Source organism: Haliotis rufescens, unplaced genomic scaffold (assembly GCF_023055435.1).
Source record: "Haliotis rufescens isolate VD_foot unplaced genomic scaffold, xgHalRufe1.0.p SCAF_11, whole genome shotgun sequence".
Lineage (NCBI taxonomy): Eukaryota > Metazoa > Mollusca > Gastropoda > Lepetellida > Haliotidae > Haliotis > Haliotis rufescens.
This window is the reverse complement of record NW_025963791.1, coordinates 34,370,176-34,384,640: the sequence shown is the minus strand read 5'-3', so window position 1 is coordinate 34,384,640 and position 14,465 is coordinate 34,370,176. Positions and strand designations below refer to the sequence as shown.

General features: G+C 41.1%; 2 protein-coding genes across 4 annotated transcripts in view; one reads left to right on the top strand and one right to left on the bottom strand.

Annotated features, from left to right (window-relative positions):
- Positions 1-14,465, top strand: part of LOC124151227 (pro-neuregulin-1, membrane-bound isoform-like) — a 155,531-nt gene that overhangs the window by 1,538 nt on the left and 139,528 nt on the right. The window lies entirely within an intron of this gene.
- Positions 1-14,465, bottom strand: part of LOC124151230 — a 30,347-nt gene that overhangs the window by 1,639 nt on the left and 14,243 nt on the right. For 2 of the 3 annotated variants that reach the window (XM_046523596.2, XM_046523595.2), the window contains exon 3: positions 5,011-5,138. In XM_046523596.2, coding sequence (XP_046379552.1) covers positions 5,011-5,138 — 128 coding nt within the window. Of the gene's footprint in view, positions 1-4,110; positions 5,139-14,465 lie in introns of those variants that run through there. The other variant, XR_006863341.2, reaches the window with a different exon arrangement.

Here is a 14,465-nt window from a genome sequence, read left to right as displayed (position 1 = left end):
TAATCAAGATCTTTATTGTGTTAAAAACGTGTTTTACATCGCCAAGTGCATCAAATAACGTGAACACCTTGATTAAAAACTCCATATTACCATCCTAGTTCGGTAAGAGTGGAAACTGGACTTTCATAGTCAGTTAACTCACTTGCCTTGGGAAGATGCCATATAACAGATAACAGGTACACTTCACTAAGCCGACTGAAGTGTGTGTTTGTTTTCTCTGATTTTTTCTCTCTCTCTGTGGTAACGTTAATCATGATCATTCACTGTATGCCTCTTTTATGTATCTGAATTCTCGGTAAAATATTTACTAATATTATTCAGAATGTCATTTTCGGTTTGTACACGATGGAACGCATACACACCTCCTCGTGGTCTGGCTATTCTGACCGCAGGGGGCTCAAATCCTGCCCTACCGTAACATGAAGCATGTCAATATTACATCAAGGTCACAATTTTATCCATGGAACAGAATAATACCCAAATGGATTGATAATTTAATTTAGGAGCACATTTACAGTGTCCGAATGTCATGTGTGTCCTACTAGTGGTTCTGTATGTGAAACGATAGTTTTTCTTTTAGTTTTACTTATTGATCAGCGCCTTGTATCAATATACTCACAGCCAAAAGAAACGCGAACCATTATAACGTAGAGACGTATCTACGTTGAGAAGAGGTGTTTCCAATGTGTACCAATTAATGACAAAACTAACAATCAGTTAAGTGTTACCACAGAGTGTCTTTATTCTTATCACGAAATGCTGCATCTGATTTCCAAACTTTACACGCTAATCCTGCACGAGACAAATGTTGCACCTCTAGTCATGGATCTATGACGTCAAACGTGATGCGTTCACGAGCATCGGTTTACACAACATGCCAGTTTGTTTGTTTGTGCATCGAACCAATCTAATATCGCTTGAATATATTAAGTAAGTTTTCATGTATTGTATTCGCGTTTCTTTTGGTGGTGAGTATATATGTTGCCTTGTAACTTTCAATAGCACTGATATTGATGTTTCTCAAATTACAGTTTTCACTTCATGATTAAATTTTAATTCGCATATATGTCTTACGTTGTACACAGCTGAAATTAATATCAGTTCGATTTCAGGGTCTTTATTGTCAGGTATTGTATTGACAAAATAACACAGTCATCCTCTGTTCTCTCAACTGGCACTTAATATCTTTCAAATACTCCCCTGAATAAATACTGTAGAAAAGAAACAATCAGTCGCTGATTTGCCTAAGGGAAAGTATGCAATTTAAACGATTTGTGATCGTTAAAGTTAATTGATTTAAGCTCTGTGTCCGGACTTTGACACATTGCAAATGTCGCTTAAGACATGTCCCCAGGGCATATCAAATATCAATACAAATCTGTTTACTTTGAGAGAGAATGAAATAAATTTAGTTTTAAATTGCATGTTAGATCCCATGAATATATCGATGGGGTCCGGATGAAGCTGCAAGGACACACCTAGAAGTATGATTATATTCATTTACAGTAAAGTGCGGTTATAACGAACTCAAAGGGACTACTAATTTTAGTTCGTTATGACCGTAGTTCGTTATAAGCATATATACAGCATAACTACAGCAAATAGTCGAGACCAAAACAGTAAGTTCGTTATATCCGTAAGTTCGTTATAAGCGTGTTCGTTATAACCGTAGTTTACTGTAGTTAGGTAACTATGGTGACTGGGAACGATTATGGTCACCCCACATTGAAGCACGTGTAACACATGCTGTGTCTCCTTGGACAAGTGACTTTGTTGGAAATGTGCCTCTGTCCACCAAGCAGTGAATGGGTACCCGGTAGGATGAGGTAGTAAACTGGTTGTTAATCTTCCAACGCCTGACAGGCGACTCAGATTGTATACTCCCCAGGGAGCTGAGAGTGATTGTATAGTGTCACAGATCACTTGATCGGAGTAATAATAGTGTAGCGCTTTGAGCATGCTCCTGTGTCGTGTGGAAATAGAGCGCAATATAATTGGCTTATTAGTAGTACAGTAAACTACGGTTATAACGAACACGCTTATAACGAACTGACGGATATAACAAACTTACTTTTTTGGTCCCGACTATTTGCTGTAGTTATGCTGTATATATGCTTATAACGAACTACGGTTATAACGAACTAAAATTAGAAGTCCCTCTGAGTTCTTTATAACCGTAGTTTACTGTAGTAGTATTTACAAATTAAAATACAAAAATGCAGCACGGAGGTTTTGGATGATCCTGGCACAGTCAGGCTGGTTAGGCTCATCATCAGCCCAGGACCCCTTCCCCCTCTTCACGCAGCCCAGACAGCGAATGGGATTTCTCCCAGGAAGCGCTGCCTTGTCAAACTCAACGAGAACCGTTCAGAGAATGTGAAGACTCCCAAAAACACTGCATCTTTCTGCATTACCCAGATTGTCAGAAAGGCTGTTTTCCTGGAAGCAAACCCGGGTACTCTCCCAATGTCAGTCAACAGATTGGGAGGTCTCACACCTAAGGCACCGAGAACATGGGTACTTGGGATGCAAGCGTGAAATTTAGAAAGCATCTTTGCCATGCTTTTCCTGAATCTTGTCAATCACATTAGTGTCAAAAGGAACAGAAAATTTAATGCTAAAAATGATTTCAATGGATTTATAGACAAGGACAAGATCAGGTTTCTTGACCTGGATGTGCCCGAGGCTCTTTACGGGCCTATTCCTAAGAATTTTGTATTTATCATTTTCCATGACGCCCTCTACATATTCTGGGTCGTACCATGGATGGACCTCTGTGTCAAAACCACAAGCATGGCGCCACTCCATCATTTCGCTTACGATACTGTGTTTGTGGCAAAGCGGGGCATCCACTGACAATGTGTTGTACTGTCTCATTAAATTCATAACATAATCTACATTGCATATTTACATTTTGATGCCAGATCACACATTGGCGGTTTCGAGTGGGAGGTGACTGGTCCTGAGCAGCAAACAGAAAGCTTCCTGTTTCACTTTTCAGGCCAGCCGACTTCACCCAAGCGAAGGACGCTGCAGGGTTGCTGATCCTCTCAACACACTGCATGTACTCTCGATGCAGTGGTCGTTCAGATAGCCTATCCTTGAAAAACTGGGCCGATTTGATATGACACTTCGCTTGGTTGATACTCATTTGTGTACCGTCCAGCAATACAGAACCATGAACAAACTCAGGTTATGTCCCACATCCTTAGCTCGTTTAAAGGGCAAGTTCACACGGAAATGAACCTTATTTTCTTGTACTTTTTCCACAATAAAAGTGTTAACCTAGAAGTGTCATAGACAAAAATATAAAAATATCACAATTAATTAACATCTGTTTCGCATTAAAACGATTTATATTTTTCACATTTACCAAGTGTTCTATTTCCATAACAAAAACACTATGGCTTATGCCCCTTGCAATATGACGTCATTGGTGCCCATTGATAAACATTATGACGTCATCATACTTTGCTAGAGCCGCTTCACGTGGTGTGTGATTCTAGCGTCTCAGATGCCAGCCAGCATAGTGTTATGCTGAGTCACCACTGCGCCGGAGTGTGTCGTAGGCCATGTTGTTTTACCGAAAACTTGTACTTGATATCTTTTGCGTTCAGAATAGACAGGGACCCAGTTGAATTGGCACCAATTACGTCATAATCTAAGGGGGATAACTCAGGCCTGTTTAGCTCGAAAAACGAAGGCCTCATAACGGCATATCATTTTCACACTATTGTGAGCTTCCTACTTTCACTGTGAAAAAATGAGTGTATATTTTCAAACACAGATACTAACTAATTCTAAAATTGCGTTTTGTTTAGAAAAAGAAAGAAAGTGATTTTTGCGTGTACACTTCCCCTTTAAGAAAACTGTGAAATTCTTTGTTTTCATCATGAGTCTATGTGGTAGTCATAGTAGTAGTGTTTTCAAATAGTGTTTTCAAATAGATGATCATATATAGTAATGGGAAGGAATTTTGACTTCAATGGGTATGAATGAAACAGGCTGACCAGACAGACAGATTTAGAGAAACAGTTTGACAGACACAAGCAGACAGGCAGACAGGCACAAGCACACATATACAGTGACGCTCTGTCAGACACAGACAGTTGACAGACACAAGCAGACCAATATACAAAGTTGCACAAAGGACATTTATTCCTAGCCAGCACTATTGTCTGACTCTTTTGTCCGACGACATGAACGTGCAAGTGACCTTAAATCACGCGTACATTATGACAGTTTACACCGGCAGTATTTCTCTAGTCATCCAATGGTTGGTTGGTTGTTTAACGCCGCACTCAGCAATATTCCAGCTATAAATAATCGAGTCTGGACCAGACAATCCAGTGATTGATATCATGAGCATCGATCCACGCAATTGGAATCGATGACATGCATCAACCAAGCCAGCGAGCCTGACAACCCGATCCCGTTATAGTCATCCAATGAAACTGGCATGTTACACCTCACTTGATGAATTGTTTAAATTTATAGAGTGAGTGAGTGAATATGGTTTTACGCCGCTTTTAGCAATATCCCAGCAATATCACGGAGGGGGACACCAGAAATGGGCTTCAAACATTGTACCCATGTCGGGAATCGAACCCGGGTCTTCGGCGTGACGAGCGAACGCTTTAACCACTAGGCTACCCGACCTCCCCTTAAATCTATAGATCATCCTTGTTTACAGTCAGCTCGGGTTCTTCTCTCGCGAACGTCATTATCTTAGTTACCAAACACCTCAGCGACTGAAGTCAGCGGTAAATGCTCGCCTTTGAAAGCAACCACAACTTCACCACGCCAACGTTGAACCATGAAGGTCTTAAGGATTGTCGATACATACATATATCCCAATTAATTTCAAGAAACCTTTCCATCACGTATGTCTTGGGAACCTGGGATGATGAAATATTTTGTCAATAATATAGCTCCTCGTTAAGACTGGCTAATCGCCACCTAATGGCTGCGAGTTGTCTGCCTGGGAGAATATATGCGTGGCATATAGACCTGGTACTGTCGCCGGCTGCAATGAATGTCCAAACAGTGACTGATCGGACGGAGATATTGCTCGGTAGATGTAGGCAGTTTCATGGACGGTGTTGTTGTCGACGACGTCGTTGTGGAAGACGCAAGGTCTGGAATAAAACCTCAATGAATTATTTTAAAGGGATATGTCATGTCATTCTGACTGAATCTTAGAAGTTCCAGAAAGAGTATAGAGGAATATTATCATAATCTATATTGTGTACAAACGTATCGCGTGAGAAGTATTGGCTGTGTGTGTGTTGTACGTGTTCATCACTCGGTATAACACGGATGGTACGTGTTCATCACTTAGTATAACACGGATGGTACGTGTTCATCACTCAGTATAACACGGATGGTACGTGTTCATCACTCAGTATAACACGGATGGTACGTGTTCATCACTCAGTATAACACGGATGGTACGTGTTCAACACTCAGTATAACACGGATGGTACGTGTTCATCACTCAGTATAACACGGATGGTACGTGTTCATCACTCATTATAACACGGATGGTACGTGTTCATCACTCAGTATAACACGGATGGTACGTGTTCATCACTCATTATAACACGGATGGTACGTGTTCATCACTCAGTATAACACGGATGGTACGTGTTCATCACTCGGTATAACACGAATGGTACGTGTTCATCACTCAGTATAACACGGATGGTACGTGTTCATCACTCATTATAACACGGATGGTACGTGTTCATCACTCAGTATAACACGAATGGTACGTGTTCATCACTCAGTATAACACGGATGGTACGTGTCCACCACTTAGTATAACACGGATGGTACGTGTTCATCACTCAGTATAACACGGATGGTACGTGTTCATCACTCAGTATAACACGGATGGTACGTGTCCACCACTTAGTATAACACGGATGGTACGTGTTCATCACTCAGTATAACACGGATGGTACGTGTTCATCACTCAGTATAACACGGATGGTACGTGTCCACCACTTAGTATAACACGGATGGTACGTGTTCATCACTCAGTATAACACGGATGGTACGTGTTCAACACTCAGTATAACACGGATGGTACGTGTTCATCACTCATTATAACACGGATGGTACGTGTTCAACACTCAGTATAACACGGATGGTACGTGTTCATCACTCATTATAACACGGATGGTACGTGTTCATCACTCATTATAACACGGATGGTACGTGTCCATCACTCAGTATAACACGAATGGTACGTGTTCATCACTCAGTATAACACGGATGGTACGTGTTCATCACTCAGTTTAACACGGATGGTACGTGTTCATCACTCAGTATAACACGGATGGTACGTGTTCATCACTCAGTATAACACGGATGGTACGTGTTCATCACTCAGTTTAACACGGATGGTACGTGTTCAACACTCAGTATAACACGGACGGTACGTGTTCATCTCTCAGTATAACACGGATGGTACGTGTTCAACACTCAGTATAACACGGACGGTACGTGTTCACCACTAGGTATAACACACATAACATATTAATGCTTCCACTGCACTCAACACTACCTCGTGAAGGTAATACTACCTTTAATGCTTACACTGCAGTCAACACTGCCCTGTGAAGGTAATACCACCTTTAATGCTTCCACTGCACTCAACACTGCCCCATGAAGGTAATACTACTTTTAATGCTTACACTGCACTCAACACTGCCCCATGAAGGTAATACTACTTTTAATGCTTACACTGCAGTCAACAGTTCCCTGTGAAGGTAATACCACCTTTAATGCTTCCACTGCACTCAACACTGCCCCATGAAGGTAATACTACTTTTAATGCTTACACTGCAGTCAACACTGCCTCGTGAAGGTAATACCACCTTTAATGCTTCCACTGCACTCAACACTGCCCCATGAAGGTAATACTACTTTTAATGCTTACACTGCACTCAACACTGCCCTGTGAAGGTAATACCACCTTTAAAGCTTCCACTGCACTCAACACTGCCCTATGAAGGTAATACTACTTTTAATGCTTACACTGCAGTCAACACTGCCCTGTGAAGGTAATACCACCTTTAATGCTTCCACTGCACGCAACACTGCCCCATGAAGGTAATACTACTTTTAATGCTTACACTGCACTCAACACTGCCCCATGAAGGTAATACTACTTTTAATGCTTACACTGCAGTCAACAGTTCCCTGTGAAGGTAATACCACCTTTAATGCTTCCACTGCACTCAACACTGCCCCATGAAGGTAATACTACTTTTAATGCTTACACTGCAGTCAACACTGCCCTGTGAAGGTAATACCACCTTTAATGCTTCCACTGCACTCAACACTGCCCCATGAAGGTAATACTACTTTTAATGCTTACACTGCACTCAACACTGCCCTGTGAAGGTAATACCACCTTTAAAGCTTCCACTGCACTCAACACTGCCCTATGAAGGTAATACTACTTTTAATGCTTACACTGCAGTCAACACTGCCTCGTGAAGGTAATACCACCTTTAATGCTTCCACTGCACTCAACACTGCCCTATGAAGGTAATACTACTTTTAATGCTTACACTGCAGTCAACACTGCCATGTGAAGGTAATACCACCTTTAATGCTTCCACTGCACTCAACACTGCCCCATGAAGGTAATACTACTTTTAATACTTACACTGCAGTCAACACTGCCTCTTGAAGGTAATACCACCTTTAATGCTTCCACTGCACTTACCACTTCTTCATGAAGGTAATGCCTACATTGACTGGTTCCATGGCACTCGTGAATGTATTACTACATTTAATGCTTCCACAGCACTTTGGAAGGTTATACCACCTTTAATGCTTCCACTGCACTCAAAACAGCCCCCTGAACGTAATACCTTCTTTAATGCTTCCACTGCACTCAGAAGAGCCCCGTGAATGTAACACCTCAACACGCATATACAAAAAGCTTTAAAAGACACTTGGTGTGTGTTAACTGGGGCATTCCGTTACGTTTTCTACATAATACATGATGAAGATCCGTGCCAAGACAGCCTCTTGATAAATGTAACGGGACTAGGTTACATTATACCGAAAAAGGGCTTATTGGTAGAACCACAGTGTCACTATTAAGCATAGATACCATCTACAATGTACATGTACTACAATTGAAATACTTAATGGGATATATGTCAATACATAAGTATGCCGAATCGGGGCGTTATGTCGTCAAGGAAGGGCCCTTTAAGTATGTAAATGAAGCATGCATAGAGTGTAATTCAGGCTTACGTGTTGAATGGCGGCATAGGACCACCAATTGCACTCCAGTAAATGGAATGGTTCCTGGTTTCAAAGCAAATATATTGACTCTCGTGAGTGCGGTCTGTCCCTGCACGGTATGTGAAGGTACAATTGTAGTATTTACTGAACCGTTGAAGCTGGTGTGTGTATGTTCAGGTGTGAAGAAACGGAAATGCGATTCAGCAGACCGGTTCTCGCATAGAATGTCAGCGTACTTTACGATAGTAGGACCTGGTATTGATCATTAAAGGAAACACTATTGATTCTGTAATTGATTTGAGTACTTGGGGCAACATATTTGTAGACTCACAGGTGAATGGAAATTAAAACAGATCAGAACTTCTCTCTAGCAAAATCATATACACCTGGAAAATTTTTAAGCATATTTATTTGTAGACTCCAGACTCTGATGTTTGATGGTGGCTAAAAGTGAATCAAACAAGACATGGTTATTCGATGGTGATGTATTTGATACGGGTATCATAGATGTGTTTTGGTCCGTATGTTTGCAGTGTTTCGGCGACTGTTTTCAGCCTAGTAACGTTTTGATAAGGTTTGAAATGTGTTTGTCAAATCCAAATTTCAAGTGTATACTTTCTTTTATCCGGCTGTATATATTTACTTTCTGTTTGCAACAGCCAATAGAAGAAACACACTGTTATTGTTTACATAGTGACATACTCAAGTTGAACGACAGGACCCGTAATCGATTATCATATTATTTGTAACTGTTCAGTGGTAATATATATTTGACACCCCCCTTAATAGCTTCCTCTTCATATTTTTATCATATGGTATGACCTTGACCTTCTGGAGACCTTCCGGAGAAACATACCGTGTTCAGAAGATACCTTTGGGATCTTAGAAATACATCTAAATGAATCTATTGTCATGCAGATACTTCCACAAAATGCATAGAAGTTCGGTATGCATGAAAATGAACAGGGGCTGTTGTTTTTATCTTGTGTGTGTGTGTGAGTGAGTTGGGTGTAACGCCGCTTTGAACAGTATTCCAGTTACATCACGGCATGTCAGCTTAAAACCCTGAAATGATTCAGATGTCAGAGGTTTACCACTTTGGTTAAACCCACGAACAAGGGTATAATGCTGACAAACCTGGGCGAACCGAGATCCGACCCCACAATCATAGGTTTCTGGCTCTGTACAGCCAAATGCGGCGCCTTCAACTACTGGACCACCCGTGCACCTCTTTTTCCACATTCAATGATTATAAAGAATAAATAAACCATATTCTATCGCCGTTTGATTTATATTTGATGATACGGAATAACCTATTAAAGAGGGTTTCGTGATTTGAGTGGCGTCAATGTGGTTCTTATCCATGGAAATACATATTAAAAAAAAGAGTTGCGTCTCTTGGTCGTACCAGGATCAGCTGGGCGTATACGAAGTTACAATTTTATGATTCAGCTTTGGAATGTCCCCACCGTTAATCCTACAGACTGTGACATAACTGAATTCTATTGAAAGCATCGTTCAATTCAGCTTACTCTGACACTCGCACTCATCAATACAGCAGATCGCGTGAAATTATAACATCCGTTTCGTATGGATTTATAGTTTCTGTTGAGTGAGTTGGATTTAACACCGCTTTTAACAGTATTCCAGTTATACCGCGGCGTGTCAGCTTAATGTGGGAGGGAAGCCCAAGTGATGCAGGTCTCAGACGTTTACCACTTCGGTGAAACCCATGAGCACGGGTATGGTGCTGACAAACCTAGAAACATAATTGGAGTGAACCGGGAATCGAGCCCACAATTATAGATTAATGGCGTGCCCAAGGGACGCAACTCAGCACAGCGAATCGCGGCGCCTTAGACGACTGGGCCACCCGTGCCCCCTAGTTTCTATTGGACCATATGGATAATATACGGGTGTGTGCAGCTTAATTAGAGCGCATAGTGTCCCCACATAGCTTATGCCAGCAGGATACAATCATACGCCTCTGGATATCCGGGTTTTAACAATGCAGGTATCCATCAATGCAAGTTCCCACCAGCACCCTACCTTAAACATGGGCAGTTTCTTTTGACCCGTAATTATCCAATCAGAGCGCGATGTTCTTCGGTGAGTCAACTATTGCGGGGGTGTTCTATTTTTAACAGAATTGAGACAATGTCAATTTAATGTTTTCGTTCATTGGCCAACATGTATATGTACCTACGCATAAAATAGAAATATACAGAAATGACAATCAATTCAAAACAAAACATTCCTTCATGTTCGGTCGTGATATTTTTGTGGGCGGTCTTTTGGGGGACAACGGGTTTAAAAATGCAAATTTAAACATAAATAAAAGGCAATCAGGTTTATGTGGTCGTGCGGGGGAATAAAATAACACACCACCTCCTCAAAAATGCTAAAATATGCGTTCATCATGCACGGTAATACCTCTTCTGTATGTCGGTCACTCCCATAACTGTACAATACATTTAGCACATTCAGCATATCGCTTTAATACAATGCGACTTGTAATCTGACATTCCTTGTCATTGCTTAGTGTGCGGTCCTAAAATAGCAGCCAAAAACTGTCAGAATGTCTGGTATGTGACAAATGTATGCGGTGTACACGAGTCGTGGTCACACCTGAGATAGACCATCACGTGACTAGGTGGGGTGCTGCACACGCTGAACGGGAATGTGACGTCACATAACAGTGGGTTCATTTTTAATCTGTCTCCTTCAACGAGCCGGTCAGTAGTGTGACGTCATAACTGGGCAATGTTTAATGTGCATTAGTTGATTAACTGTAAAAAAATGTGCATGATCAGTTGACAAATGTGTCACTACCTCGTGTGTCATGTTAAACTTTCACCCACGTGTGGGGGCTAATTCAGAAATTGGCATTTGTTCACAATTATTTTTGAAGTTTCGAATGATTAAATAAATGATGATATGCGGTCTGTGCATGGATATATAGAGCGTCAGCATTAAAACGATCTTTTTACAGTTTAAATCGATATACCATATTAAGTATATTCCTGGGTTTGTTTGTTGTTTAACGCCACAATATCCCAGCTATATGACAGCGGTCTGTAAGTAATAGAGTCTGGACCAGACAACCCAGTGATCGGCATCATGAGCATCGATCCACGCAATTGGGATACGATGATATGCATCAACCAAGTCAGCGAGTCTGACCCCCCGATCCCGTTAGTAGCCTAGTCCAGACTCGATTATTTACAGGCCGCCGTCATATAGCTGGAATATTGCTGAGTGCGGCGTTAAACAACAAACAAACAAACAAACTCTTACGACGAGCATAGTCGCCCTTTACGGCAAGCATGGGTTGCTGATGACCTATTGTACCCCGGATCTTCACGGGTCCCTTAGAATGACAACAGACGAAAACATCAGGGTTGGCGTGGATTTTTAAAGAGAAACACACAAGTTATCTACAAGTGTTACGAATTTAAACTCAGTCAGTAAGCCGACGGGGGGAGAAAACTGATATTTACTACCTGTGCACTAGGGTCATATCACGTCACGAGACAACAGTGTATTGTTTCCGTCATGCGGATGGCACTGTTGACGTCATTCGATCTTTTATTAAAGAGGCTATACATGATGTTGATATATCATAATTATAAGAAGTAAACGACGAGTGGGAGTTGTTTATCGTACAATAAAACACTGCATTTCCCATATTCCAAACTAATACATTTATTTTTAAACAGAATAATCAGTATAGAAATGCATACCGTCACTATCTACAAATATAGACGAACTTGTTAAACATAGCATGCGTTGTACGTCATCCCGTTAAACTTTTATGTCTTGCAACTGAACCCAGGAACATTTGTGTCTTGTGAATTATTGCAGGGAAGCATAGCAGAAAGCCGTCGGAGTAATTGAAAATTGAACTAAGTTGATTTCGGAAAACTGATTCGAATAACCTTCAGTTGAAAAAAAAGAAATTGAATGCAATGCATCATTAGCTCTGGCTCTGTGGAGCTCCAGTGACAACGAGACGACACTTCCGCTCGCCGTTCTTGAGCTCGCCATGGGGCACAGTCGAACTGCTGTCGGTTACTAGAAGATGTTTATTTCTCATGAATCACCGTGGTGACATAAAGAAGTTGACAAGAGAGACATATATACAAAGAAATGAGACAAAAGTTAGTGGAGCATACGCAGTCCATATTTTACATACTGGGCTAGTCGTAAGAGGAGAGGTTTATAAGAACAAGTCATAAGTGAAACAAATTTTTCAGTATTTGGATATTTACAATAATATAATGGGAGATATTTATTTCTTAAATGATCCGATTCATGGCATTCTAGAAAAAATGGAATTCATCCCCAATTTTATTTTTACAAAGAGAGCAAAGCCTATCTTCCCTATTGAGGTTATACCATCGGCCATTTTCAATTGGGAGTCGTTGGTTGGTGGTTCTGATTTTAGTAAGCCAGATGCGTAAATTATGAGGTAAATACAATAAGTAGTCTTCTACTGAGAGGATATCTTTATACAGATTATAATAGTGTCCTTTTGAGGACTATATAGCTAGATACTAGTGAAGTACCTCTCATCTGCTCTATATGTGACTAGTAATGGCTACGGCCCATCCAGTAACTAAAGTCTTCCAATAAGCGTTGTAGCGTTTTTTCTCCGATAGGCTACTAATTGTTTTAATATTATTTTAACATAATTTACATCTGCATATCAATCTTTTGCTTTATCACTTACCTCCAAATACGTGTACTTTTCATCGTTGAAAGTGAACTTTGAATAAGGGTTCCCTACAGAAAGCAAAACTCGGCACGGGTTTTGAAATATACATATGGCGAACACCACAGGGTTTTATTTTTTTCGAACTGAGGTCACTATTGAACGTCAGATTTAGACGGGATTTACAGCACAAGCTGAGCATCAACATGTGTTAGTGCATGCGTGTTTAAGTCACTGTGTCCCAGGGTCGATATTGACGTGCATGCACGTGTGTGTGTGGCTGCTTGTACTAATCCGGACTAATCCGGACTAATCCCGATTTTACAGTGCTTGTCCACTGAGATACCATGCCGCAGTTTAACATGAATACCCTACTCAGACACTGTATACTGCCTCCGAGCCGACAATTACTTAATGCCGAGCGCCAGGCAGGGCAACAACAAATACCATCTTTTAACGTCTTTAGGTATGCCGTTACGTAACCCCACGACCCAGTTTCACTAAACTTTGGTAGTGACACATGACTGAGATCTATGGGGGAGACCCGTGAAGATTCCGGGGTAGAATAGGTCTTCAGCAACCCATGCTTGCCGTAAAAGGCGACTATGCTTGTCGTAAAAAGCGTCTAACGGGATCGGGTGGTCAGGCTCGCTGACTTGGTTGATACATGTCATCGATCCAAATTGCGTGGATCGATGCTCATGATGTCAATCACTGGATTGTCTGGTCCAGACTCGATTATTTTACAGACCGCCGTCATATAGCTGGAATATTGCCGAGTGCGGCGTTAAACAACAAACAAACAAATAAAACAAATCTATGGGGGGCTTCTGGGTACAATGTGTGAAGTCCATTTCTGGTGTCCCCCGCCGTGATATTGCAGGAATATTGCTAAAAGCGGCGTAAAACCATACTCACTCACAGTGACAGCTTGTCTAATTGACTGTTTTTTATCATATAATGGGTGGTATTATAGATGGGATAAACGAATACGATAAACCTGGTACCACGATCCGATAAACATGCAAATGAGCTCTCCTGGCACGAACTACTTATAATAAGCTCCTTACATCGATGTGATGATGCCTACATGCTCGCTACACTATTGCATAGAGTTCCTTAAATGTCAGACAGGGGTTTCGCAATGTATGTGAGTAGATATACCTACAAATGAACCTGCAAATTTGTGACTTCATGATATATCGGCGGTTTACTCATGCAGTGTATTCATACGTCATTGCTAAAGATAATTTAGTGAATGAAAGAATGGCATTATATTAGAAGGCATATAAGAAAATATTACCACTGAATATTTCCGTATCGTAAATGTCAAACCACCAGAAATAGAATAAGTATTGTTTGCCATAGTCCCGTAATAGCCTCGGCTCATTGTCATACGTCATTCCCGCTATGACGTCATGTTAAGCGATACTGTGATATTTCCTTACGTTTCGTTTTTATTTCATTCTTTACCGTCTCG